This window comes from Eschrichtius robustus, chromosome X (genome assembly GCF_028021215.1).
Source record: "Eschrichtius robustus isolate mEscRob2 chromosome X, mEscRob2.pri, whole genome shotgun sequence".
In the NCBI taxonomy this organism is placed as follows: domain Eukaryota; kingdom Metazoa; phylum Chordata; class Mammalia; order Artiodactyla; family Eschrichtiidae; genus Eschrichtius; species Eschrichtius robustus.
Window position 1 is genome coordinate 13,136,224 of NC_090845.1, and position 27,927 is coordinate 13,164,150.

Below are 27,927 nucleotides of genomic sequence, written 5' to 3' on the forward strand. Positions count from 1 at the left end.
AAGAATGCTCAACATCATTAATCATTAGAGAAAGGCAAATCAAAACTACAATGAAATATCATCTCACACAGGTCAGAATGGCCATCATCAAAAAATCTAGAAACAATAAATGCTGGAGAGGGTGTGGAGGAAAGGGAACACTCTTGCACTGTTGGTGGGAATGTAAATTGATGCAGCCACTATGGAGAACAGTATGGAGGTTCCTTAAAAAACTACAAATGGAACTACCGTACGACCCAGCGATCCCACTACTGGGCATATACCCTGAGAAAACCATAATTCAAAAAGAGTCACGTACCAAAATGTTCATTGCAGCTCTATTTGCAATAGCCGGGACATGGAAGCAACCTAAGTGTCCACCATCGGATGAATGGATAAGGAGGATGTGGCACATATATACAGTGGAATAGTACTCAGCCATAAAAAGAAATGAAATGGAGGTATTTGTAATGAGGTGGATGGAGTTGGAGTCTATCATACAGAGTGGAGTAGGTCAGAAAGAGAAAAACAAATACAGTGTGCTAGCACATATATATGGAATCTAAGGAAAAAAAAAAAAAGGCCATGAAGAACCTAGTGGCAGGACGGGAATAAAGACACAGACCTACTAGAGGGTGGACTTGGGGATATGGGGAGGGGGAGGGGTGAGATGTGACAGGGTGAGAGAGTGTCATGGACATATATACACTACCAAATGTAAAATAGATAGCTGGTGGGGGGCAGCCGCATAGCGCAGGGAGATCAACTCGGTGCTTTGTGACCACCTGGAGGGGTGGGATGGGGAGGGTGGGAGGGAGGGAGATGCAAGAGGGAAGAGATATGGGAACATATGTATATGTATAACTGATTCACTTTGCTGTAAAGCAGAAACTAACGCACCATTGTAAAGCAATTATACTTCAATAAAGATGTTTAAAAAAAAAAAAAATTCAGCTGCACTAGTCACATTTTGCAGGTTCAACAGCCCCATGTGCCTAGTGGCCACCACAGTGGACAGCGCAGATTATAACGCATTTCCATCTTTAAAGAAAGTTCTATTTGACGACACTGATCTTGGTAAATAAATCTGAGTATCGGCAGCCATCTATGGTAGGCATTCTGTGCAGGGAGCAAAACCTTCCTGGGAGCGTCTGCAATCACAGTACCTCTCGGCAGAATGAAATACCACCGATTCTAAACAGCACTAGAAAATCGAGCCCTTCTTATTTCATGATTTCACTAAACGGAAAAATCAAGCAGCTCTAAAATTCTCATTTTAAAAACGATTGTGATTATCCTAACTAACAAAAATGAAAAAGACACCCAACTACTTAGCATTTTAAACTACCCCAGGGACATGGTAACATCTGAAATGAAGATTTAACACTGAAAGCTTAAAACGCCATTTGTACATTGGTGCTGGGGTCCTCTCTGTACCACTCTATTTAGATTCGACTTTCCATTTTGCTCATTTTGTACACACTTATGAAATTCATCTGTAATGCCAACAAGAAATACCAATCAGCCACAACAGTTCTGAAAGGTGTCTGCAAAACATGTTTACTGGCAAACCACGCGTGGCTCCCCGCCTCAGGCTTACGGGTGACAACTCCGATCATTTGCATCATTGGATGAAGTTTTCATATTCTAGCTATCCAAATGCTTTCTTTAAAGCGTAATGTGTTTATCCGTTTTAACCTTGGGAACTGTACTTCAAAACTCTCTTTAACCATTATTAAACGAGCAAACCAGAAAATGCAGTCTGCAATTAAAATCCCAACGTCTCTTGTAATTATGTAAGCCAGATCTAATTTTTGCTCAAAGACTCATTCCACCAAATATAACAATTTAAGTCACTACTTAAAAAGAGTAAATAATGCTTTTTAAGCAACAAATCACAAATCTCTAAAACCACAAAAAAAGAGTAGAAATATTATATTTCAACAGGAAAGAAAAACAAAAAAAATATACCCAAGAGGTAAGAGAAGAGAAAATATCTATGAAGGTTTCAGCATATATATCAGATACTACTGTTTTACACAAATAAGATTATTTCCTCCTCCATACAAGAACGCATTATATACGTCTAGGCCAGATTGTTTTTGCAGTCTATGTTTTTGCTGTATCCTAAGGCATAAAAAGTAGATCTAACTAATCTTTTTTAATATGAAAATTCAAAAAGTTGTTTCATAACCTATAAGTGGCAATGGATTTCTGGTCATTTTCCTATACATTTGTGTATTTAGGAACTAGCCAAAAGATTATCAATTCATAGATGTAAAACTTACAACAGAATAATTTTTAAATAATAAAGATTTATGAATTCATTGAACAAATAGTCATTGAGGTCTTCCAATGGAAACGACACAGAAAATATCAATAATTGTCTTCATGAAGCTCATATTCTCATGCAGAAGAGAGTAATTGGGAATAAAATATGGAGTAAGGGTACTGCTGGGTAAGTACAGGGTCGTGTGAGGAGCACAGGAAGGGTTTAGCTCACACTCGGGTGCCAGATAAAGCTTCTCGGAGGAAGTGAGTCCTAAGGAGGGAAGGGAGTAAGCCAGACAAAAAAAGATGGCAGTGAAGGTGGGCCAGGAGTGTGTTTCAGGCACATGTGAAGACCAAGAAGTGAGAGAGATCATGACTCACCCAAAGAACACGAATGGCAAGAGATAAGAGACGAGAGAGACGAGAAGGGGCCACAAAATAAAACCAAGCATAGCACTAACACTAGATTCAGCCATGACCTCGGTCTCCTATATCAATGTGACCCCTGCTCCATCAGCAGGGCAGGACCTTCCACACAGCGTTAGGGAAAACCTCCGCTGCCCTTGGTGATATCTCCCTCCCCATGGAGGGTACTCCATTAACACTCCTCAACTCTTGCTGTATCTCACCCACCCCTCCATAGTGGGAAGGAAACAGCTTGATCTCATTGGTGGACTTGAAAGAAGCAGCTGCGCTCACATAGCTGAACCCTGTTTCTCCTCTTCCTCTTTGGGAATCAGCCTGCCACAGAAGGTCAGGGTCCTCTTCCGCTCTTTGCCTCTGTGAGAAGGGCCAGCCCCCATGGCAGTGGCCTGCAGGGCTCCAGCACAGTCAGTGAGGTCTGAATAGAGTCTGCCTCAGTTTCAGGTGCTGTATTCAGAAGCCCAGCTGCCTGCAGATATAAGCCACATTTGACAGTATCAGCTTTATTGGAAATAAAGATCTATTTTTGTCTGCTATCTTCCTCACTCTTTCATCTCAACTGGTTCGGAATTCAGGCCAGGAAAGCAGGCCATCGTTTATTCTGCCTCTTCACGTTCCCAACTCAGGGCAGTTTAAGACCTGGTACTGTCATGCTCTTGAAATCTTATACTGCAGCCTTATAAACAACCCACCTCTTCTGGAGCAAATTTTATTGAGTGCCGGATCTTGAAACCAAGTATTTGTAGAGCACTTACTACAGCGCAAATCAAGCTGGCCGACACGAGGACTCTTCGTGTGTCATCCTGCAGAACGATGTCACTGAGGTATACTGTGTACAGAATGGCCTTGGTAGCAACCTTTATCCCAGCAAGTGACAGGCAGATGGCTACAGACACTGGAGGGTCTAGATTGTGGTTAATTTCATGTGTCAACTTGGCTAGGCTAAGGCATGCCCAGATAGCTGGTAAAACATTATTTCCGGGTGTGTCTGTGACGGTGTTTCTGGATGAGATTAGCATTTGAGTCAGCAGACTGAGGAAAGAAGATCCACCATCACCAGTTGTGGGTGGGCACCATCCAATCTGTTGAGGGCTCGAATAGAACAAAAAGCTGGAGGAAGGATGGCCTGTTGCTCTCTCTTCTTCAGCTGGGACGACAATCTTCTCCTGCCCTCAGACATCAAAGCTCCTGGTTCTTAGCCTTCGGATTCTGGGCCTCGGTCTGAATTATACCGCCAGCTTTCCTGGTGCGCCAGCTGGTAGACGGTAGACTGTGACATTTCCCCACCTTCCTTCATCACACGAGCCAATTCCTATAATAAATCTCCTCTTACACAATCCCTATATATCCAATTGGTTCTGTTTCTCTGGAGAACCCTGACCAGATTTTAAGTCTAAAACCCCCTCCTGGAAACTTGCTATCGTAATGGCAACAGTACAACATTGGCACGGGAACAAAGGAGATCCATTTGTAGGGGAAATTAACATATAAAGACAGCAATTTCAAATCAGTGGGGCAAGGATGCCTTTTCCAATAAACGGTATTGGAACAAGTGACTGACCATATGAGATATGACTAAAAGATGTTCACAACCTAAAAGTTGAGAGCTATATTGTATTCGGCGGGCACACTAAGGACCTCAAGCCCGTCAAGCAGCATCTCTAGTAAACCTGAGAAACTGCTCCGAGGCGGCGAGGGGGGAGGCAGGACATATAGGAGTTTTGCAACAAAGGGCAGGTAGTCTGAACGTCGAAAGATTACTGTTAATTAAAGAAAACCAGATATCTCAAGTTAAGGAATTTAGCGCTTTTTTATGTATGGGAAGATGCAAGAGTCTGGGCTCACTGAAATCCTTCCTTTGATATGCACCTCAGCTATCTGGGGCCAGGATCCTGTGTTTTCACATCCTGAGTTTCCTCAGGGCTCACCGCGGGGAGTGGCTGCAGTCTGAAGGCTGCTAGATGGCAGGTATTCTTCCCTTCCTGAGTTCCCTCAGGGCTCACCCGCTCACCACGGCGGTGGCTGCAATCCCTGAGGATTGTGACATCCTTTGTTTACAGATATGGCAGGAAGTATTTTATTTCTCAGAGAAAAGAGAGTAAGCCCCCACTACATGCAGAAACGTGTTCCAAATGGATTGAGGATTTTAAAAATACACTTAGAAGATTTAAATCTAAGGAGACAACAAGAATCCAAAATGTCTGCACAAATCTATCTCAGCAATGTTTATTATGATGGCAAAAAGACAGGAACAATCTGGACGATGGGTTAATAGGGTACATTTAGCTAAATCATGGTACAGCCATACAAGAGGATATTATTATGCACCTGTTAAAAAGTGATACAGATCTTTACTCACTGACACAGAAAAGCAAAATATTATTTAATCAAAAAAGCAGGCTACAGAACAGCAATTGTATTTAAAGGGTCAAAGGCAATGATGCAAATAAAACTGTAGCCAGTCATGCTGTGTACCCGTGTAAGTGCCTGGATGGACACGTGTCAAAATGTGAACAAAGGTCATCTCCAAAGGGTGGAAATGCAAGTACGTTTTATTATCTGCTTTCTTTTCTGCTGGTCAACGTTTTCTGCAATGAGTAGTTTACTTTTTTACAATGGAAACTTTTTTTATTTTGGGAAAATAAAAAGATGTTGCCACTAATCAGTGAATGAAAGTAAGTGATATGCTTTATTGTGCATAGATGCCGGTGAATATTGGTTCCCTGGGTGGGTAAACTGGGGCTGGAAGGAAGGCAATAAGACATAAGGCAAAACACTAAGAATCAGAATAACTCCCTATTACCTGTGAGGACCACATAGCTGGCTCTGACTTTAATATGCTGCTAGATGGGAAAGATCTGGAATTCTTATAGAGGGCACTCATGCCAAAATAAGAATTAAGCACTTAGGACTCCATACAAAGCTTAAGAATTTCAGAGGACAAATTAAAAGCTTCCAAATTTCATACAACCAGCCAAACTACACTGAGCAGTGTCTAGAATTGCTTTCCTTTTCCTGTTATTCATGTACTTTTAATTAAAATAACTGCATAATAAAGGCAAATTTCTTTCTGTTTGGGCTGAAGCTCCCCTTTGGCTTCTCAAAGGAGTGTCTTTCAAATCATGGTCTTTCCCTCCCCCAAGATCTTTCAATTATCCAAGCCTAGGGACTTTCAAGTTGTTAATCATCTAAAAATATGTCAGGAAACTTTCAAAAGTAAATTGTCGGGAACATGAGTCATTTAAAGATGAAAATTTACATGGATATCAAAAGAGATATTTTTGTTTGTTTGGGTTTTTTTTTTTTTTTTGCAAATTTTATTTTAGGGAGCAGTTCCAACACTGTTTGTAAAAGACTGAGGAGACCATTATTGCCCCCTTTTTCCCCTACGTTTGCAGTGTGGATGTCCTCTTTTCTCTGGCAATACACAAGTAAACAGCATCTCCCCTATCCTAAATAAAATCTGAATTACAGAAGTCTGGCCAACGACGCTTTACTGAGTCCGTAATGCCTACCTTTTACTACTTAAAGCAAAAAACACGCTTTTAGCCTTTGGGGAAATAATAATCAGAAACCGAGGAAATTTTATTTACTATCTTTTATTTATTTATTTATTTTTGCTAAGTGCTGTAAATGTTACACTGAGACCTTAAGGATAAATTAACGTCTGCAGAGGATTAAAAAAAACCAAACAAACCTCAGGCAGTACTTTGAGAACTGACATGATCCAGATGATTTTTTAGGACATTACATAATCGCAAACACCTGGAGAATTGCCGTGGGTGGTTGACGGGATTGGGAGTATGTTTAAACTTGAGACTTGCATGTGTCTAATTAAGTAAGAAATCTGTAATTTGAAACAGGTGTTTTCTTAACGGACTTGACGTGCTTCCTGGTCCTGCTGCATCCTTCCTCCTCCTGGTCCTAAACTTTCCACGGGTCTTTACTAAATATTTGTGCTTCCTTGTCAGTTCTTATTTGTTTGTGTGTTTGTTTGTATTTGGAAAGAGAAAGACACAAACCCACAACAGTAATGAAAGTAAAGCATCACCTGCAATATGAAGTTTAGAGAAGGTGTACTTCAAGGAGCTATAAATGAATCCTGAAGAATTACAGCACCAAACAGAGTTTGTTGTTTCTGGTTGGTATTTAGGAAGAAGAGTGTCATGACCTCATTCCCTGTTACAGATGCAAAACGCATTCTTTAAAAGAAAAAGATTATATTATAGATTAAACTCTGTTTTCTTTTAATTTCCATTTGCTCTAAAATGGTGCCCTTTTCTCTATTGGTAGCTGAGTAGGAAAAAGAGAAAAACAAAACAAAAACACGGGTTGAGGTCACGGCTGATGAGAGAGGCCGGCAAGGAACATCTTGCGTAACCGAAGCGGCTAACTGGTCTTCAAGGACAGAAACAGCATGCTTGAATCCATACAATTCAGGACCCGACTTATTTTACAAAAATGTCTTAATTTCTTGAGCAATCACTGAGAAACCTGGAAATTCACACCCTGCCCCCAAGTTGGCTCATCCAATCACGACCCCACAAAAACACCTTCACAAGTGCCAGAAGGTGGTTTGCACAAAAGAGGAGAAGAGAAGCAACATGGTTTAGGTATTCAGCCAAGGGGCAAACCCGAACTTTTAACGCTCTGCCACAACCCCCGGAGACGCCCCCTGCTGGCGAAGCCCTGCCTCGGGAGCCACTCGGGCACTGGAGCCTGGGTGGGAACCTGGGCTTTGCCACTTATTTACCAGGTGTGAGATGTGGGGTGAAGTCCTTAACTTCTCGGAGGCTCAGTTTCTTCACTTACAACAGGGACCTAGGCAATGAACTCACCGAGCATGGTGAGGGCTAACCCAGGTGATGTGTGCAAAGCACATAACAAGTGTTCAGTAAGTTCTAGAATCAGCACACATACGTTTGCCACATTCCTCGAGCAGAGATCCTGTTCATGGGTCCTCCCTCTGGTCCTCACTGGAGCTTCCTGGAATGATTTCCCCCGATATTCTCATGGTTTGCGTCCTCACTTCGTTCAGGCCTCTGCTCAAATATCACTGCCTAGGGACTTCCCTGGCGGTCCAGCGGTTAAGACTTAGCCTTCCAATGCAGGGGGTGCGGATTCGATCCCTGGTCAGGGAGCTAAGATCCCACATGCCTCACGGCCGAAAAACCAAAACATAAAACAGAAGCAATACTGTAACAAATTCAATAAAGACTTTAAAAATGATCCACATCAAAAAAAAAAAAATGTCACTGCCTAAGAGAGGCCACCCCCAACCAGGTCATCTAATTGGTCAATCTATTCTCAATCCTCCTACTCTGTTTCTTCTTCCTAGCTTTTTCATGAAGGGCACTATATTATATAATTATTTGGTTATTCATTTATTGTCTGTCTTCCCTAAGAAAATGCAACCTCCCTGAAGGCTAGAACATATAGCTGACACTGAAGAAGGATGGATGGATGGATGGATGGATGGATGGATGGATGGATGGAAGGAAGGAAGGAAGGAAGGAAGGAAGGAAGGAAGGAAGGGCAGCATCTTGTATTTGCATAGCATTTCAGCACTTAAAAAGCATATGATCCTGGGAATATATTATCACCTACACGATACTGATGAAAACATGGTGGCTTAGTGTGATTAAGTTTACACCATTAATAGTAGCAGAGAAAGTACTTAACATTTTCTGTCTCTGAGAATAAAACTATTTTCACTCTCGCACAGTGTCCCACAAATGCTGGCGCCATCTTGGCAGTAACACAGGTGCTGTGAGCACCGCGCCTGCCTTGGAGGAGACAGCTGATGGGAGCTGCAAGAGGAGCCAGGGCTGCCAACTGCGAGGGCTTTAGGCAACCTGGCACCTCTGGCAAAGAAAGGGTCCTTGCTATTGTACACAAAGCTGAAAACAGGCCTTGGGATTCCCAGGTGAAGTGGAGAAGAGGCTGATGGACAGGCAGCCCCATGATCCCGCGATGAGGGGATCATGGGATCCTTCTCTGGTGTGGACGTTGACAAGTTCTACCCAACAACATCTAACTACAGAGCAATGAACAAGTGACTTGAAAGCAATCTTCCTTTTCTATTTTTCTGTTGCTCCCCTCACAAAAGTCTCCCAAATTTACTAATTTTCCTTTCATCCTGAATAAAATTTCAGACATGCACATCGAGGTTCTATGATGATCACATTCCCAAATCTACTCAGGCTGAACTGCAAACTTCCTGAGAATCTTCCAGCTGCTTCTAGAACCCCCGATTCAGACATGCCCTTCCTCTTCAAACTCCACTCAGGATTCAACCCTTTGGGGGAATCTCTTCAGACAAACTACCCCTGGCTCCCCATGTCGTCAGGCCAGCCTCTTAACTGATACCACTTACATCTTGTAAAACTGTGGTCAAAGCGTTCACGTCCATTGTTTCATTTCCCATGTTATACTGAAGGGGCTTCTAGGGAATGGTGTGCCAGCTTCTAGAATTACCCCAATTTCCCACATACAAAAGCACTATGTCTGTACCCAGCGGGAAAGTGGGTAGTTCGAAGCACTGTTGCTTAAGAGTGCCCTCTGCTGATCCTTATGATGCGTGCTCACTGTTTTTCTAAAATCAGTTCTCGCCAAACCAGGGAGCTGTCTGGCTAAAAGATCCACCGATGACTAAGTATGTCTTCCAGCCCGAGCGCGTTGTCTCTGCTCAAAGACCACGTGTCCATGGGGCAGGTTGCCCTCTATTCATCAAGGGAGGGGCTGTGTTGTGGTGTAGAAGTGAGTTTTCCTCTAGTTAAAAGCTGTCAAGGCTGACACCCAAGAAAGAAGGGCCTGAAACGCTCCTCCGCATACATGGTCCTAGGCAGGCTTGGGGCTCACAGGGCTCTTACAGAGACAGAGTTAAGGGAATCATGTCGATTTCCCTCTTGTTTTAATATTTTGTTCAAATTTCATTATAATAATATTTAACTTAATTAAGCAGCTGACACCTTTTGGTGGGTGATTTCTTATTATTCCTGATTCAATTCATTGTAAGGATCTAATTTCTGAATGTTTCAGTGAATGTGTTCATTGCACTTGATGTTATTGGGCCACAGTTCTCGGGATTTTGGACTTCAAGAAGCAATAAAACATTTTATAATAAGGGGGTGTGATATAGGGATGCCAATTTTTGTCTTTCTTTTGTCTTTTTAAATAATCCTTTAATTTTTGAATATTTTTTAATCTCTTTTTCTTTTTATTTCATTTCAGCCTGCACAAGAGAAAATGTCATCACAAACTCATAAACGGGAAGTTAGAAAGCACCCAAGGGGAACACAATGATTATCCCTTCCCCACCTTCAGGGAGCTACTGGTAACTCCAGCAGGGAGGACACTACTAAAACATGTAGCTAAGAGAAGCGAATGTTGCAGAGAAGTACAATTAGTCCCACTGGACACAGAAGAAAGATTAATCCTGATGAGGATGAATCTAGAGGAATGGGGGAGTAACTCATGGAGAAGGCAGCCCCCCAGCTGGTCCGTAAAGGACTGAAATATTGGGGAAAAGCTGGGGTGGGTGGGGCAAAACGGTATAGAGAAGAAGGAAAAGAATCTTTAGGTTGTAATAAAAGGTCATAAGCAACTAAAGCACCATTTTGTTAATTATCATGTTATTCCTAATCATGAATGGTCTCCTTGTGGCTACAAGAAGTTAAATGATTGGTCCTTAAATATCCCGGCAGTCAACCAACCCAATCCATTTCCTCATTATACCGGAAGTTCTGAGGAGAAGTGAGAGCATTACTTTGCACTTATGGGCAGGAAAATCCAGGTCCCTGAACCATGAGAGCAGTGGGTCCCACACTAAGTAACAGAAGGAGTATGAGGTGTTCACAGTTTGAGGATCTGTGCCACCTGTGCAACCTCACTTCAAATGCTATGAACGTGTCTATGTATTGAAACACTATCAGATGTACAGAATGGGAACTTTGTTCCAGGAGTGGGAGCATGGAAGAGTGGACCGGTGTGGGCCTGGGATCAGAGGGGCCCACCTGCCTTGTACGGGCCGTTGAGCTTGACAAGTCACCACTTCTCTGGCCTTTGTTTCCTCATCTGTAAAATGGGGGGTGGGCATGTGTGCTAACAATTCCTGCTTTTCAGGGTTGCTGTGAGGTTTAGAGCTAAAGTAGACAAAGCATGTGAAGCTTCTCATAAAACATTAGGTATTTTAGGTATTTTACCTAAACATATTAGGTAGCTAATATGTTAATATTAGGTAGCTAATATTACCGTGTGGCAAATTTCCTTTGCATTTACTCCTGTATGTTCAGGCATTTCATTTGAAAAAGAGTGTATTGACGGGTAACTCTGAAGAAGCTTTGCTAATAGTGCTGAACATTTGGAAGAAGCTTTTTGTCATGTAATGATCTATGTTAATTTATTTTAGACTTATTTTTAGTCTCACTTAGGAAGCATTACTTTATATTTGGTAACATTAAAGAATGTTTAATGACTAGTATATAGTCTTTATTACATCCCCCTCCAATTTGTCTACTTAAGAACTCTGGGAATGTAGTCTCTCAGACACGAATGGTTTCTGTTTGTGATTGGAATCGGGTGGGCGAGTGGGGCAGAGGGAGAAATTGGTTGGGAATATATTTCGACTACTTTCAAAGGATATTTCCATTGAACTGCTTCTTTCCCTCAAATGACCTATGCTGGGAGCTGTCCTGGGCACTGCAGGGTATTCAGCGGCATTCCTAGCCTCTACCCACTAGATGGCAGTAGCACCCTCCAGTTGGTATAATCAGCATGGTCTCCGGACATTGCCACAAGACCCCGTGCAGACAAAATCACCCCCAGTTGAGAACCACTGACACAGTCTAAAAGCCAGACTTTTAGACTAAAGATGGTTCTAATTTCAAAAAGACTGCATTAACTTGGGAGTTTTAGGATATAAATATTGGTCATTCATTCATAACTAGAGATAGAGCTTGGCTTTGAAGGCCTTCCCCAATGATGGCCCAACCTACAGCTTTAGATCCCACCCCACCCTACACATCCAGTTTTTATGTCCAACTAAACTACTCCCCGTTTCTAGTTTATCCCCGTACTATGTCCTCTACTTTTTCCTCTGCTGTTCAGTCAGTCATATCTAACTTACTCCTTAAGGTTTTACTAAATGGCCAACTCTTCCCTGAAACCCTCCCAGACTTGTTAGAAGTGCTAGCTTCTCCCTCAGAATGCGAAACTTCACCAGCTGGACCTCTCTTGTTCCTCCTTAATCATTTTCTAACTTTCTTACAAACTGGAAGTCCTCTGCCCCCACCTGTAAACTCATGCACACGCATCCGCATGCGCACACACACACAATTTAAATTTCCTTTCGGACAGGGAACACGTTGAGGAGGAGAAAGTTATGTTTTTTAATTTGAAGCACTTTTAAATTTCGTTGGCACCCTTAATGGTGCACAAATGTTTCCTAGAGGAAGCTGCCCCTAGATCATACCCCACCCCCCTTCCACTCTGGCATATGTTATTAACTTGTCTGGTTGACTGGAACAGAACACAAACGAGGTCGATTTTATGTGGAGAAGGCAGACCCAAGATGAAGGCCTCAGCAAGAGTTCCTGGAGAAAAAGTGAGTGCCAGGACCTTCCTCGACCGTGAGAGCGCTGTTTATCTTCAAATATGGCGTGTGAAGAGGGAATTTTGAAAATATATTTTAAATAACCAATACACGTGGTCCAAATTCTAATGGTACAAAGAGAAAAAGAGGGTTAGAGTGAAAATTAACTCTTTCCCACTCTCCCTCATCACCCAGTAACCTTCCCTGGAAGGTACATTATCAGCTTCTTGGGTGTCCTTTGAGAGAGAATCTAGGCATTCCCAAGAATCAAAGTATGAGTGGAAACAACCCGAACGTCCATCAAGAGGTGACTGGATAAACAAAATGTGACACAGCCATACAATGGCTATTAGCCATAAAAGGGAATAAGGTTCTGACACATGCTACAACATGGATGAAGCTTGAAAACATTATGCTAAGTGAAAGAAGCCAGTCACAAAAGACCACATACTGTATGATTCCTTTTATATGAAGTGTCCGGAATAGGCAAATCCATAGAAACACAAAGTTTCAGAGGTTGTCAGCGGTTGGGGGACGTGGTAATGCGGATTAACTGCTAATGGGTGATGGCTTTCTTTTGGGGGGTGATGAAAATGTCTGGACTCAGTGGTGATACTTGCACAATCTTATGAATATACTAAAAACCACTAAATTTTCAAAAAAGCTTTGTGAATATATATTTTTATCTGTTGTTATATGTTTTCTCTCTAAGCACCATCTTCTTTCGGTATTGTTACATGAATTCTGTAATTTTGTTTTCTTTGCATCAATGTAATCTGTGGAAGTCATCATTCATTCAGATAGTCCACCTTCCCCACAATAAATAATAAACCATTTTTGGGAAGGAACAAAGGTACAGTCTTTGCTCTTTATACAAATCCCACATTATGCCATAACAATTTTGTACCTTGCCTCTGTCACTTTCCAACTATCATGGAGATTATTCTTTATCAGGACCTATGAAGCTGTGACATTCTTCTACCAGCTGGGTAGTATGTCATTATATGCACACATGTATGTGAACCATAGTTCTCAACTGGGGGCAATGTGGTGGCCTCCCTGCCCAAAGCGGACAACTGGCAATAATACCTGGAGACACTTTTTCTTGTCGCCACTGGAGGTAACGGGGTGCTATCGGCAGCCGGTGAGGAGGGGACGGGATGCAGCTGAACATCCTACAATGCACAGACCCCTGCAGCAAAGAATGATCCACCCAAAATGTCAATAGCGCCACGGGTGAGAAACCTCGATTTAAACAGACCATGATTCATGAAAATTTAAGTTATTTATAATATCTGCTTTTATAAATAATGTTGCATAATATTCCACCTTCCAGACATACAAAAATTTCCTTACATACAATCTCCACATATATAATCATTTCCTTTTTATTTTGGATACTTACTCTGTTACTTTTTTTCTTTTTTTGACTTTTTAATATTGCACTGGAAGAAACATTTGTATAACAAGCCTCTGTTCTTATGTTGTTTTTGTTTTTTTCAGGAAATTATTAGATTCCTAGAAGTAGGATAATTGGATTAAAGGAGAAAAACTTTTTGCCCTGGAATTATAAGGGGTCTTATTGCTATTATGAATGGGACTGCCCCCCCCCCTTTATATCTGGCTATTGCCTTTGGGCAGGAAAGTGGGTGATTTTTGCATAGTTATTTTCTATCCAGCCATTTAGTAAGAGGTTTTGGTTGATGTTCTTAGCATGGTGGTGCCGAGGGGTGTCCTGGGGGTGAGGGTGGCTTTAGCTTCCTTCCTATAATCTGTTAGTGTCACCCCCAATCCACGCCAAATAAATGTATACGCTAAAATCCACATGCTGCAGTGTAACCGTAACTTTAGAACAAGTCCTGTGCCCTCCATCGTCCTCCAATCACATCACCACCCAAAGCTGGACGCAGCCACGGTGGGGTTTCCTTTTATTAGCATATTACCTACAAATAAATAATTTGTCCTCCTCCTTTCCAATAGCTCTCTTATTAATAGCGTCAAAGCTTCCAGAACCATATTCAATCGTGATGGTGCAGGTAGACATTCTCATCTTTTTCTCACAGTGACAGGAACATGTCAATACCTCCATGTCAGAGATGAGAGAGGATGTTCCGTGAACAATAGTCTTTCTGATGTTCAGAAAATATCCTTCTTTCCTAGTTTTCCTAGAGTCTTTTTTTTTTTCTTTCCAGAATAGATCTTTTTAAACGTTATGTTTTTACAATTAAATTTATTTACTTATTCATTTTTGGCTGTGTTGGGTCTTCTTTGCTTTGCACAGGCTTTCTCTAGTTGTGGCGAGCGGGGGCTACTCTTCATTGCGGTGCATGGGCTTCTCATTGCGGTGGCTTCTCTTGTTGTGGAGCACGGGCTCTAAGCGCGCAGGCTTCAGTAGTTGTGGCACGTGGGTTCAGTAGTTGTGGCGCACAGGCTCTAGCGCGCAGGCTCAGTAGTTGTGGCGCACAGGCTTAGTTGCTCCACGGCCTGTGGGATCTTCCCGGACCAGGGCTCAAACCCGTGTCCCCTGCATTGGCAGGCGGATTCTTAACCACTGCGCCACCAGGGAAGTCCCTCCAGAATGGATTTTGAATTCAATCAAGCTTTTTTTTTCCCCAGCTTTGATTCAACGATGGTATAGTTTGGGTTTGAAAGTGCAATGCAAATTAGAAAAAACAGGCCGCGTGGGAGACGGGAGGTTTGGGTCCAGTTGTAAGTTTTAGGTGTGAATCAACAGAACCCTACCCTTCCTCTAGAGGTATTGTTCAGAGGTTGCATGCAAACGCTGCTGGCTGCCAACCAGTAAACATTAGTCTGGCTTTTCTGATGGGCACACCCTTGGAAACAGAGCGGGTTTGTTCTCCTGAACAAAATCAAAGAACCTGCTGACGCTTGTGGTGAAAAACTTGATAAAACATTTCTAAGCCCAACTAAGGACAGAATGGACCAGACCATCCTAAAACATTCCTGAGAAGCAGGCAGGACGGTTACTCCTAACCATTCTTCAATTGAAGCAGGAATGATCAACCAGGTTGGTTTCCCCAGGACAGAGGGGTTCCTAGGAACACGGGCCTTTCAGTGCTAAAACCTGGAAAGTCCTGAGGCTATAATTTAAAGGATGATTTTGAAAGGTACAAAATGGTAGGTGAAGGGTTCATCAACAGTGTGTGAAATTGAAGCACTTCTCTTTCAGGCAAAACTAAATTGGGGCAGGGTGTGGATTAAAAAGGAAGAGTGTTGCGCATTTTTTCACATGGTTCTTTGTTCTGAGCATATAGAGTTGCCCTAAACAAATCAAGATATCAGGCCTGACCAGAAATAGGTAACTGCAAAATCATTCCACCCTTTACCACTTGGCCTTTCAAAACAATGCTTCCCGGAGTCCAAACTACAGGCAGGAAATTCTGCGTGCATTTTCCCCTTTGTCTTGGGACCACCAGCTGTGCCTCCTCCAGGGCCTTCCTTCTTCCTCAACTTTTATGCAAGTTTTTAACAGAATGTATTTCGCTATCTAAACCGAAGAGTTAAGTTTTAGAAAATGATTAGCCATTAACTCAGTAAAATCAGGTTCTTGTTCTTAGCTCATAGAGTTATAATATTTCTTGGATAAAGAAGATGTGGTACATATATACAACGGAATACTACTCAGCCATAAAAAAGAATGAAATAATGCCATTTGCAGTAACATGGATGGACCTAGAGATTATCATACTAAGTGAAGTAAGTCAGGAAGGGAAAGATGAATACCATATGATCTCACTTATATGTGGAATCTAAAATATGACACAAATGAACTTATCTATGAAACAGAAACAGACTCAGAGACATAGAGAACAGACTTGTGGCTGCCAAGAGGGAGGGGAGGTGGGAGAGGGATGGATTGGGAGTTTGGGGTTAGCAGATGCAAACTAGTATATATAGGATGGATAAACAACAAGGTCCTATTGTATAGCACAGGGACTATATTCCATATCCTGTGATAAACCATAATGGAAGAGAATATGAAAAAGTATATATATATAAAACTGAATCACTTTGCTGTACAGCAGAAATTAACACAACATTGTAAATCAACTATACTTCAATTAAAAAAATAATAATATTTCTGGTTTGGAGGGTCATCTAGATAAGTGATTCCTAGGTTGAGTTGGCTGGCACCTGAGATTCCAGGTGATACCACTGCTGGTTCACGGATCACACCTGAGGTAATAATAATTTTGCAGGAAAATATTCTCCACATTTCTTTGATCATGTATCAGTATTAGTTTAAAAAAATGTGAGCAGGGACTAAACAACATATATTTAGTTCTATTTTATATTCATGTGTTAGTCCAGCATAATTTCAGTTTTCTTTAAAAATATAAACATGAGCTCTAATATTTTATTTCAGCACAGCACTGACTCATCTCGCACAAAACCTATTTTGAGGACCATTGATCTTGATAACATACCCATTATGTTAACATGCAGTGCATGCTTGTATTTCTCCAGGCATAAGAAAACCACTGATCCAGGGGACCTATTCCATCTTTGCATAAGGAATTGTTAAAAAGGTCTTCCTTCTATCGGGTTGTACCTATGCTTTGTATCTAAAGGTCTACCTTTGGGGGCGTGCAAAACAAGGCAAATCCTTGTTAACACTATTTCAACTCCTATCACTGAAAAGGGCCTGATTTCCTTAATATGCAAAGAGCATTTATAAAGCAATAAGAATAATACCACCAACCCAACAGAACAAAATAGGCCAAGAATATAAACATGTATGGTAAAAAGATGTTTAAAAATGAAAAGAAGGGCTTCCCTGGTGGCACAGTTGTTAAGAATCCGCCTGCCAATGCAGGGAACACGGGTTCAAGCCCTGGTCCGGGAAGATCCCACAGGCCATGGAGCAACTAAGCCCGTGCGCCACAACTACTGAGCCTGCGCTCTAGAGCCCGTGAGCCACAACTACTGAGCCCACAGGCCACAACTACAGAAGCTCGCATGCCTAGAGCCTGTGCTCCACAACAAGAGAAGCCACTGCAATGAGAAGCCCATGCACCGCAATGAAGAGTAGCCCCCGCTCACCACAACTAGAGAAAGCCCACGCGCAGCAACGAAGACCCAATGCAGCCAAAAATGAATGAAAAGATAACCAACCTTGCTCAGATAAGAAAAATTCAAATTAAAACTGATGAAGCATTATTTTTCACTTGTCAAAATGGCAAAGATAGGGCTTCACTGGTGGCGCAGTGGTTGAGAATCCGCCTGCCAATGCAGGGGACACGAGTTCGAGCCCTGGTCTGGGAAGATCCCACGTGCCGCGGAGCAACTGGGCCCGTGAGCCACAATTACTGAGCCTGCACGTCTGGAGCCTGTGCTCCGCAACCAGAGAGGCTGCGATAGTGAGAGGCCCGCGCACCGCGATGAAGAGTGGCCCCCGCTTGCCGCAACTGGGAAAGCCCTCGCACAGAAATGAAGACCCAACACAGCCATAAATAAATAAAATTTAAAAAAATTTTTAAAAAAATGGCAAAGGTAAAGAAAAGTTGGGTAAATATATTGTGTTGGTGATGCTGTAGGAAAACAAGTACCCTCATACATTGCTCTGGTAATGTCAACTGGTACAATTTCATGGCAGATGCTTAATGAAGCCATCAAAGATTAGTCTTTTTTTAAATATTGGGAAAATGTTAACAGTGCAATGTTAGGGGAAAAAAAAAGACACAAAACATATACAGCATACCAGAAAAAAAAGCACTGGAAGAAAATACGCCAAAACAATAGCAATGCCTATTTCTGGATGGTAAGATAACAGGTGATTCTAACTCTGTTCTTTATACTAATTAGCATTTTCAAAATTTACAACAAGCCTGTAGAGAATGCTCCAGGGAGGAGGTGAGGAGAGCCTAGAAGTGGACCTGGTTTTGAACTGCAGACTATTAAAGTTCGCAGTAAGAGACAGCTGAGTCCTTACCTTACCTACACTCCTGGGGGAAACTGGTACAGTCGATTCTAGTTATTTACAGTAGTGATGTTCTATAAAGTTGCCATGATCACTGAATGAGCCAACACTGAACCTCTGCTCCTGAGGAAATACAGGGTTACGTTCCTGCGAGCCTCAAGTCACAACCAAGAATCAATACGTAACCTCCTGTTATGTGTGCTTCTGTTTAAAGACACCTTACTGACTATATATCGCTGATTCATTAACACTGAACTCACGGCCAGCAGCAGTGTAACTCAGGCCTGAAGGAAGCGTCTCTAACACACGTATTTTCTCCATAAGGCCCCTCACAGCCTTCTTGCCCTTAGGAACACTGGACAGCACTTCAGCACTATGCCTGGGGTGGGGGAGGCATTTAAAACAGCGAGATCACCAACAAAAAGCACAAAAATGTGGCACTAAATAGACCTCAAGAAGGACACTTGTTTGCAGTATGAGAGCTGAAACAAGAAGGCAGAGCATCGTCTTGATCACCCTCAGCTGAGAGCATGTGCACATTGGGCTGCTCTGCGCACGCCCGCCAATGACGGCGCAAGCACCACAGTTACAAATACATTTAGTGAGGAGGTGAATTCACGAATATAGAATCTACAGATGATGAGGATTGGCTATAGTTACAATTACACTTTTCAGGAAAATGCTTACTCAAAAGTAAAGAGCCAAAAATCGATATTCTACAGCTGGACCCCTTCCCAGAGTAGTTTAACATTGAGCACTGTACAATTTATAAATTGTAACTTAGAAAGGAAATTAGGGACTTCCCTGGAGCGGGTTTGATCCCTGGTCAGGGAACTAAGATCCCGCATGCAGCGTGGTGTGGCAAAAAAAAAAAAAAAGAAAGGAAATTAAATTTTCTTTCAATAATGGAAAGGAAAGCAATGTGTTTCATCATTCATTTTATTTAATATATTTGTCATCTTCAGCAGAAGCCATCTCTTTTTATTATTCAATTAAATTCAGCCAGGAGTGACTGAGAATCTCCACCAGGAGAACATGGAGACAGGCGGGATGATCTGAGCTGAAGAAACTTACAGTCCTCTTGGGTGTGGGAGGGGGAGGTTGAGGCAATTCCTCATTTTAATACAAAACAGAATATGATCAAGGCCACCATAAAGATCTAACATGTATGAGTGGAAAAATCTAATGCTACGGGGGCCAAATGAAGGAGAAAGGGTATCCTCTCGGGACTGTCTGGAAAACATGATGGAGACAGTAATATCTGAAAAGATCTTGAAGGATTAGTAAAATGGTAGCTGGAGCTGTGGGATGGAGTGGTGAGAATGTCCTGATAACAGAAGCAGAAGAGCATAGTAGGGAGACCTGTTCCAGAAGCCGAGTCAGAACTCAGCATGAGTGTAGGCGAGGTGAAAGGCATGCCTTCCATTACTGCTGTAAAGCAAGGCACAGTGGCCCCGAAGTGGTCACAGAGAAGAGAACCGGAAGGCAAATGGCTAAGTGACAAATGGAAACCGGTCCAACGACCTTAATCCTTCAAACTGCTTCCAGAAGCTTCTAGGCTTATTCTATTTTCACACTGCAGAGGTTAACTCTTTACTTGTCCACATCTTTTACATCCTTAACTAAACCCCATACTGGAGGCAAGCAGGGGTCATGCCTCATTCTTCATTAGCCTCCCTTCCTCTGCCTCTGCCCAGTTTCCCCAACACACAAACACACACATCCCAACATACAGAAGATCACCTGACACCATGCTTCATGTCGCCAGACATCAATAAATATTTACTCATTCAGTAATGGACTTGACAAACACACTAAGCCCTAGTCTGTTCCCTTAGAATACAGGTTTTCCTCAGGGAGCAGGTGACTGAACTTTGTTGGGAACTGTCCCTGCATCTTCCCCACAGTATCTGTGTGTGTGGAGAATGGGAATCTTTGAAAGGGCCCCAATATTATATTACACATTCTTATTTTCTCATTGAACTAAAACTGAAAATAAGTGTTTAGCAGAATCTGTATAAACTTTACAGTTAAATTTGTAAATGTATATATCTGGCCTTAAAATTCTAATTTTTAGGCCACATTCTGTTTCGGCCCCTTGATTCTATAATTCCTTAGAACTGAGTTAAATACTAATAGTGTTCTTGGATTGTATCTTGGGGTTTAAAATATTATACTACATGAGACTAAACATTTCTGAAAATTCTTGAAGAGAAGCAGGTTTTTATATAAAAGTATTTTAATCACATCTTAAATTGTTTCTCCTACCTCCAATAAATTATTTTAATTATATAAATATTTTAAGAAGCCAATTCTTGCCTTTTTTAACTGCTCAGACAGGAATATATCCAGTGGCACAAATTCAAATGAATTCAAAGAAGATTAAAAACAGTAAATATTTAAATTTGAATATATTTCATGTAAAATAGATATTACAATTCTGTTAACAACCAGTCTATAGCCAGGAACTTATAAATTAATTTTTGCCTATTATTCATTGCTCTTAAATTTGAATTTTCCATTAGAAGTGATTACTAATTTTAAGAACAGAGGTAAATTTTAAAATACACAATTTTGCGGTCAAATTCTTTTACTTACTGTTTCAAAACCTCGGTGCGGGTGATCAGGAAATCCACCTGGTCTACCGCCTTTAAATTCATCAAACAATAAAAACGGATCCAGATGTTTTAACTGAAAAAAAAAAAAATCCAGCAGATTAGATGTGCCTTTTAAGCCACGCTACTCGGGGCTACATTCAAGAAGAGATCTAGCAAACCTAATTAAAAATGATTTGGCTAATGAGCAACTTTTTGCAATGCTAGTTGCTTTCAGGAAAGAACTCCTCACACACACACACACACACACAAACACACACACACACACGGATTCACTAAGTTAAACAGCTGACATTTTATGAGAAGTGGACAAACAATTCATGATTGTCTAAGATCTAAATAGTCAAGCACAATTAAAATACAGTCTATATATAAACAGATTCATCACAGGGGAACAGACTAGAACATCAGTTACTGTGCTGTGATGATAAATGCTCTGGAGAAAGACAACACATAGGAGCGTAGGGTGGGATCAGGGAAGGTTCTACCAGGGAGGTGTCACTTGAGCTGGGTCTTGAAGTACATGTAGAAGTTAATCAAGAAGTGGGAGAAGGAAGAATATTCTAAATGAAAGAGCAGAGAAGCAGCTTGGCAAACTTGAAAAACTGCGAGGAAACTACTCTACTGAAGCAAAAGATGCACATGGAATTATGATGAGAGATGGGCTGAGGATACAGGCCAAATCTTAGAGGAGTTTGGGTTTTATCCTGAAGGTGATGGGTTTTCATCAGGTTGACACGATCAAATCTAGAAAGACCACCCTAGCATACATGTGGAAGATGGTCTGGAAAAGGATGAGACGTGAGGCAAAGAATATTCAGAAGGTGATTTCAACAGTCCAGGCAAGGACAAAGGCCAGGACTAAGGCAATGGCAGTAGTGATGGAGAATGGGAAAAAGGAAGAGCATTAGATCCCTCCCAAATTTCTAGCTATGGGGCCTGGGAGGACGGTTGGGCCATCCAGAAGCACAAGAAACATAACAGAAGAAGCAGCCTTGAAGTAGCCATGGTGACTTCATTCTAGGTCATGTTGAGTTTGAGATATGTATATAAATATTTATATAAATAGAACTATGAATATTCAGTGTCCAGTACATTGTGCAAAAGCTAAATGGCAACTGAAGATAAATCTTGAGCCCAAATTAGACGTAGAAACAGATCTGGCTGTCATCAGCATATCTTTATGTTCATCTTGGTTATTCTTGGCCATCTGTTAGTCTACACAAATTTTAGAAAACTTAAAAACATGTACAAACAAAAATGTTGGACTTTTGATTGGACTTGCCTTGAATCTATGGATCAATTTGGGAAGAAATGACATTTATATAATATTGAGTTTTCCTACTCATAAACATGGTTATCTCCATTTATTCAGGTCTTTGAAAATGTCTTTCAATAGGATTTATAACTTTCTCCATACAGATTTTGCATATATTAAACATTTTTTTCTAACTAACATACTTCTATAGCATTGTAAATAGTATTTTCATTGAGATATAATTGACATATAATATTAGTTTCAGATGTAGAAGGTAATGATCTGATATTTGTAAATACTGCAAAATGATCACCACACTAAGTCTAACTACCATCTGTCACTATAAAAAGGTACCCTCTTGGCAACTTTCAAATATGCACTACCATAATCTGTTGAGTTTCTATGTACTAACAACAAACTATTAGAAAGAGAAATTAAAAAAACAATCCCATTTACAATTGCATCAAAAAGAATAAAATTCCTAGGAATAAATTATCCAAGGAGGTGAAAGACCTGTACACTAAAAACTATAAGACATTGATGAAAGAAAGTGCAGATGACACAAATAAAAGGAAATACATTCTGTGCTCATTCTGTGCTTCTTCCTGGAAGAATTAACATTGTTAAAATGCTCATATTACCCAAAGCATTCAACACAATCCCTATTAAAATAACCAATAACATTCTTCATAGAAATAGAACAAACAATCCTAAAGTGTGTACAGAACCACACAAGACCCTGAATAGAACCAAGCTGGAGGCGTCACGCTCCCTGACTTCAAACTATATTACAAAGCTACAGGAATGTAAATAGCATTTTTAACTAATGTTTTTGAACAGTTTGCTGCTGGGGATTAAAAATGTGAATAGAAGGACTTCCCTGGCGGTCAGTCGTTAAGACTCCGTGCTTTCACTGCAGGGGGCACGGGTTCAATCCCTGGTCGGGGAACTAAGACCCTGCAAGCCACGCCGGTGCAGCCAAAAAATGTTAAAAAAAAAAAGAAACGTGAATAGAAAGGCGATTTTGAACACTGCTAAGCTCTTCTTAATTTTAATAATTCATCTGTAGCTTCTTTTGGGTTTTCTTTGCAGACATTCATATCACCAATATATTTATCAATAAGCTTTTGGCCAATAGTTCACAAAGTATTTTTTGCTTGCATTAGATTAAAGCTGAGGCAGGCTGCCGTTTCTCTGGGTTTTGCTGGGCCAGGCTGGCCTCTACATGTCTTCTCATTCTGGGTCCCAAGATGAAACAGTGGCCACTCTCTAGGACGTGCTGTTCTCATAGCCAAGGGCAGGAGCCAATGGTGCACAATCCCAGTTACATGTCCCATTGGTCAAAGCACGTGACGTGGTCAAGCCCAAAGGCAGACAGGAGGGCACTTAAACCCGCCCTGTGGGACTCATGGGTAACGCACCCAAAAGTGGGTGGGAGTGTATAATCTATTACAGGGAGGGAGTGAATATTTGGGAGTAATATTCCAACCAACAGCCATCGGCAAATAACTGTTTTCCCCCCTTCATTTTCAACCCTTATACTTTCTATTTCTTTTTCTGTCTTCTTGCAAGCTGGCCCCTCTACAAGGATGCTGAGTAGAATAGATGGTAATAGGCAACCTTGCCTAGTCCCTAATGTTACACAGATTGCTTTTTAAAGTTTCACTGGTAAGCAGGTTGTTTAATGTGGGTTTTCTGTAGATTCCTGTCATAAGGTTAAGGAATTTCCCTTTTATTTCGAGTTTACTGATCTTTTCTTTAGCATAAATGGATGCTGAATTCCAGTGAATGCGCTTTCTGCCCTGATTGAGACATTATATATTTTTTCTCCTTTAATCTCTTAGTGTTGGTAAGTTATATAAATAGATTTTCTAACATTAAACCAAACTTGCTTTCTTCAGACAATCCAAACTTGGTCATGACATAATACCTTTTTATACATTGCTGTATTTGGTTGGTTAATATTTTGCTTATGAGTCCTGCAAAAGTTTCTAAATGAGATGTAATTACCCCTTCATTTGCTGTCCTTGCCTGGTCTTGATAGCAAGGTAACGTGACTTCATAACGTGATTTGAGGACTCCCTGGAGCTTCGTCTCTTGGAGAGTTTGTGTATTAGTGGAATTATCTGTACCTTAAACATTTGGTAAAATTTGTCTGTAAAATCTGGACCTGTTGCTTTGTAATAAACTTTCAAAATACTGATTCAATTACCCTACTGACTATGAAACTATTCAGATTTCCTATTTTTTCTTTCGTTCTCATTGTTTTTAGACTCTAAGAATTGCTCTAACTTCCTGTCAGCTCAGCTAATTAATTTTTAGGTTATTTATTTGTTTGTTTGCTTCTTTGTTTCAGGGTATCTACTCTGTCCTATTGCTAGAAATGAAGGTACCAGACCCTCTCTGTCTCTTGTCTCGACTCTCTTATTTTCACTTTCTGTGGAAAAAATATGCATACACACTTGCACACACATTATGTATATACATACATATAACGCATATAGCACATACACACACACGCACACAAATTCAACAAGTTACTACAAGTTTTTTAGCCTAATCAAGCCTCAATTTCTTCACTTTAAAGTATGGGCTGTAAGCCATATAAAGCTGGGCCACTTTGTAACCCATCTTAGCCCAGTGTTCCATCCAGTCCAATATTTAAAAGTAACTGGAAAACAATTCAAATATCTATTGAATTCTCTCAAAAATGCCAAAAGGGGCTTCGACTTAAAGATTTGTTTCACATCAGCCCTCCTCCTCTCCAATAAATGTCTGCAATATTTCCATCATCTCTCACTCTAACCCTTCAGATCTCCTCCAACCATCTGGAGACAGCTCTTCCCTTTTCTCCTTCTCCCCCTCATCTTCTGAATTTACTCTTCTCTCTCCCACCAGTAATTCTCTGCCCTTCCCAGTGAAAATCAGATCTCAGATCCTCTCGGTCTCATCCTGTCTCTCATAATTCCATTTCAGCTCAGTGAAAGCCCAGGAATGGAACTGGGGTTGGGAGGAGGAGAGGCTGAGAATTCTCATACCTTATTATACACTGCTTCTTCTCACAGGATCATACACAGCATGAAGGCCTGGAAACAATGAATGGAGGACACCTGGTCCAGTGCCTGAAGCAGGGCAGGTTCTACATAGATGGGTGGTACCTGTCACATTGTACCAGTTCCATAAATCTCTGAGACACAACTACTTGCCAAACAAAGGGTCTCGAGCCTCAAGATGGCTTTTTACTTCTACATTATTGTGGTTCTATGGTATTAAAATGTGGGTGAAGATGAGATCAAGAGATGTGTATTGCTTCTTGGGATCAGTTTCCTATGAGCAAATATGTCCTGCTGTTAACTAAATCATGAAAAGAAGAGGTTCCCCCTTTCCAGTACTACCCTCATCACCATCTGCCACTTAGAGACCAGTAGGTATTCATCGTTTGGCAAGTCCCATTTGTGATATCTGGGTCGCATATCCAATCTTTCTGTCACCAGTCCTTGACTTATGGACACACACAAAAAGAAAGGCAGCACAAGAAGCCTGCAGAAGCCAGGGGGCTGGATGCGGTGAAAGTCAGAGGAATGAACTGTTTATCCGGCTAAAGGATGGGGCACGTGTGTAAGAGACACTCTTCCTCCGATAAGCAAGAGTATCTGCATCAGACTATTGTCCTAAAGTGTTATCTGCAGGCTAGGTATTAGCCCTCATCAAAGTTCCTCACATTCTCTAAACATTCAGCATGTATCCAAGAACATCTTACAGAGACACCTCTTATCTGCAAGACAAGCTCTGAGATATATAAGAACTCTGATTTTTTTAAATGTCTTGACTTGGGCCCCAACTCATTAAACTGATGATCTTTCAAAGTTTTTGAACGATATGAGAATTTCCTTTCCCTCAAACAGTTCCAAATCCTTTAGCTGCCACTTTCAGTTGGCAGCTTCCAAGCTATTTCTTTTGATCTCTTGAGAAGGCCAGTTGAAACCTGTGGCCACCACCCCTCCGGCCTGTGGCGTTCCTTTAACAAAGCTCCAGCAGCCTGGCATTTTATTGACATCAGAAAGCACTGGAAGTAACTGCCAGGAATATCAGTTCCTCGTGGACAGGGCCAACGTTATGCTTTTCTGTGATGCTCCACTGAATCTAGAATAATTCTGTGCACACAGAAGGTACTCCACCAACATCCCAAGCGGTACTTGTGCTAGGTCCCTAGCTTCCCTTGTAGGTAGGTGTGGTCATATGACCGAATCTGGCTAATGCGAGGAACGTAGAAGTTGCTGGGTGGGACTTTTAGGGAAATCTCTTATAAAAGGAGACAGACGGCTGGCGTATATCGTTTTGCCTTTCCCCTCTTCCTCCTTTCTGCACCCAAGGGCAAATGGTTGCTATTGCTCCGACAGCGTCTTGGACCATAACGTGATACAGTAGGAATGCAGTAAGAAGGATGAACTAAGATAGAATGAGCATGGGTCTCTGCTAAGTGTGGAGCTTCCAGGCCCACCCTGGACCACCTACTTTTGGATTTTCAAAAGAGAAACACAAATCCTTACATACATAAACCACTGGTTTGGAAGGATGCTTTCTGTTATACACAACTGAGCCTAATCTAACTGATATAAGGGCAATAATGCCTGTTTTTTAAATTATTTTTTCTTCTTTTAAATGATTGTCTCAGGAGAGGACCCCCCCCCGACCCTCCCAACACCTGACAAAAGGCCAGGCTACGTCAAGATAATATGGCAGCAGAAAAAGGCAGGGGCCCCTCAAAGGTAGACTCCAACACCTCAGACTACCCCCTGGGCCTAACTCAGCCTCTAGACTGGAGCCTGAGGGTAACGATGAGAAGGTAGAAGGAAACTGCCAACACGTAGTCCAGACTGAGGTCTAAATATGGCCTTGAGTGGACCTGACCTGTGACTCTATGCTCCTCTACCTTGACTCAAGGCCTAGAGACACTGCTAATGGAGAGCGCCATCTACAGGTCCTGCATCAACTAGGACCAAGGTGGTTTGATATTAAGAAACTCTTATAATTTTAACTGTGATAATGGGATTATAGTTATATTTTTAAAGTAAAAACTGACATATTTCTGAATGAAATGAAATGATTCACTTCAAAGTACTTCGATGGAAGAAATGGATGGGGACCAAGATTGGAAACAAGATTGCCCATGAGTTGATCACTGTGGATGCTGGGTACCTGGAGAGTCATTATACTATTTTCTACTTTTCTACGTTAGAAATTCTTCCTAATAAAAAACATATACAGGCATACCTTGTTTTATTGCACTTAGAGGTATTGCGCTTTGCAGGTATTGTGTTGTTTACAAATTGAAGGTTTGTGGCAGCCCTGCGTCAAGTGTCTATCGGTGCCATTTTTCCAACAGCGTTTGCTCACTTTGTGTCTCTGTGTCACATTTTGGTAATTCTCACAATATTTCACACTTTTCCACTGTTATTCTATTCGTTATGGTGATCTGTGATCAGTGATTTTTGACGTTACCACTACAACTCGCTGAAGGCTCAGATAACAGTTCGCATTTTTTAGCAATAAAGTATTTTTTTAATTAAGGTGTGTACGTTGTTTTTTTGGACACAATGCTATTGCACACTTAGTAGACTATACTGTAGTTTAAACATAAGTAATTTCTATATGCACTGAGAAACCAAGATAATCATGTGACCTGCTTTACTGCAATATTCGCTTTATTGCAGTGGCCTGGAACTGAACCCACAACATCTCTGAGGTGTCACTGCATGACAGTGGGCCAAGGAAAATCGCATCAGCAAGGACTGTCTGGTGGAAGGGGAAGTGGGGCATAGAGGCAAATGCAGGTGACCGGTGGGTT

At 41.4% G+C, this 27,927-nt stretch overlaps 1 protein-coding gene across 4 annotated transcripts in view; it reads right to left on the minus strand.

The window, feature by feature from the left end:
• PIR (pirin) overlaps positions 1-27,927 on the minus strand; it is a 102,747-nt gene that overhangs the window by 63,006 nt on the left and 11,814 nt on the right. For all 4 annotated transcript variants that reach the window (XM_068533139.1, XM_068533136.1, XM_068533137.1 and 1 more), the window contains exon 3: positions 20,805-20,897. In XM_068533139.1, the coding sequence (XP_068389240.1) occupies positions 20,805-20,897 (93 nt within the window). The remainder of the gene's footprint in view (positions 1-20,804; positions 20,898-27,927) is intronic.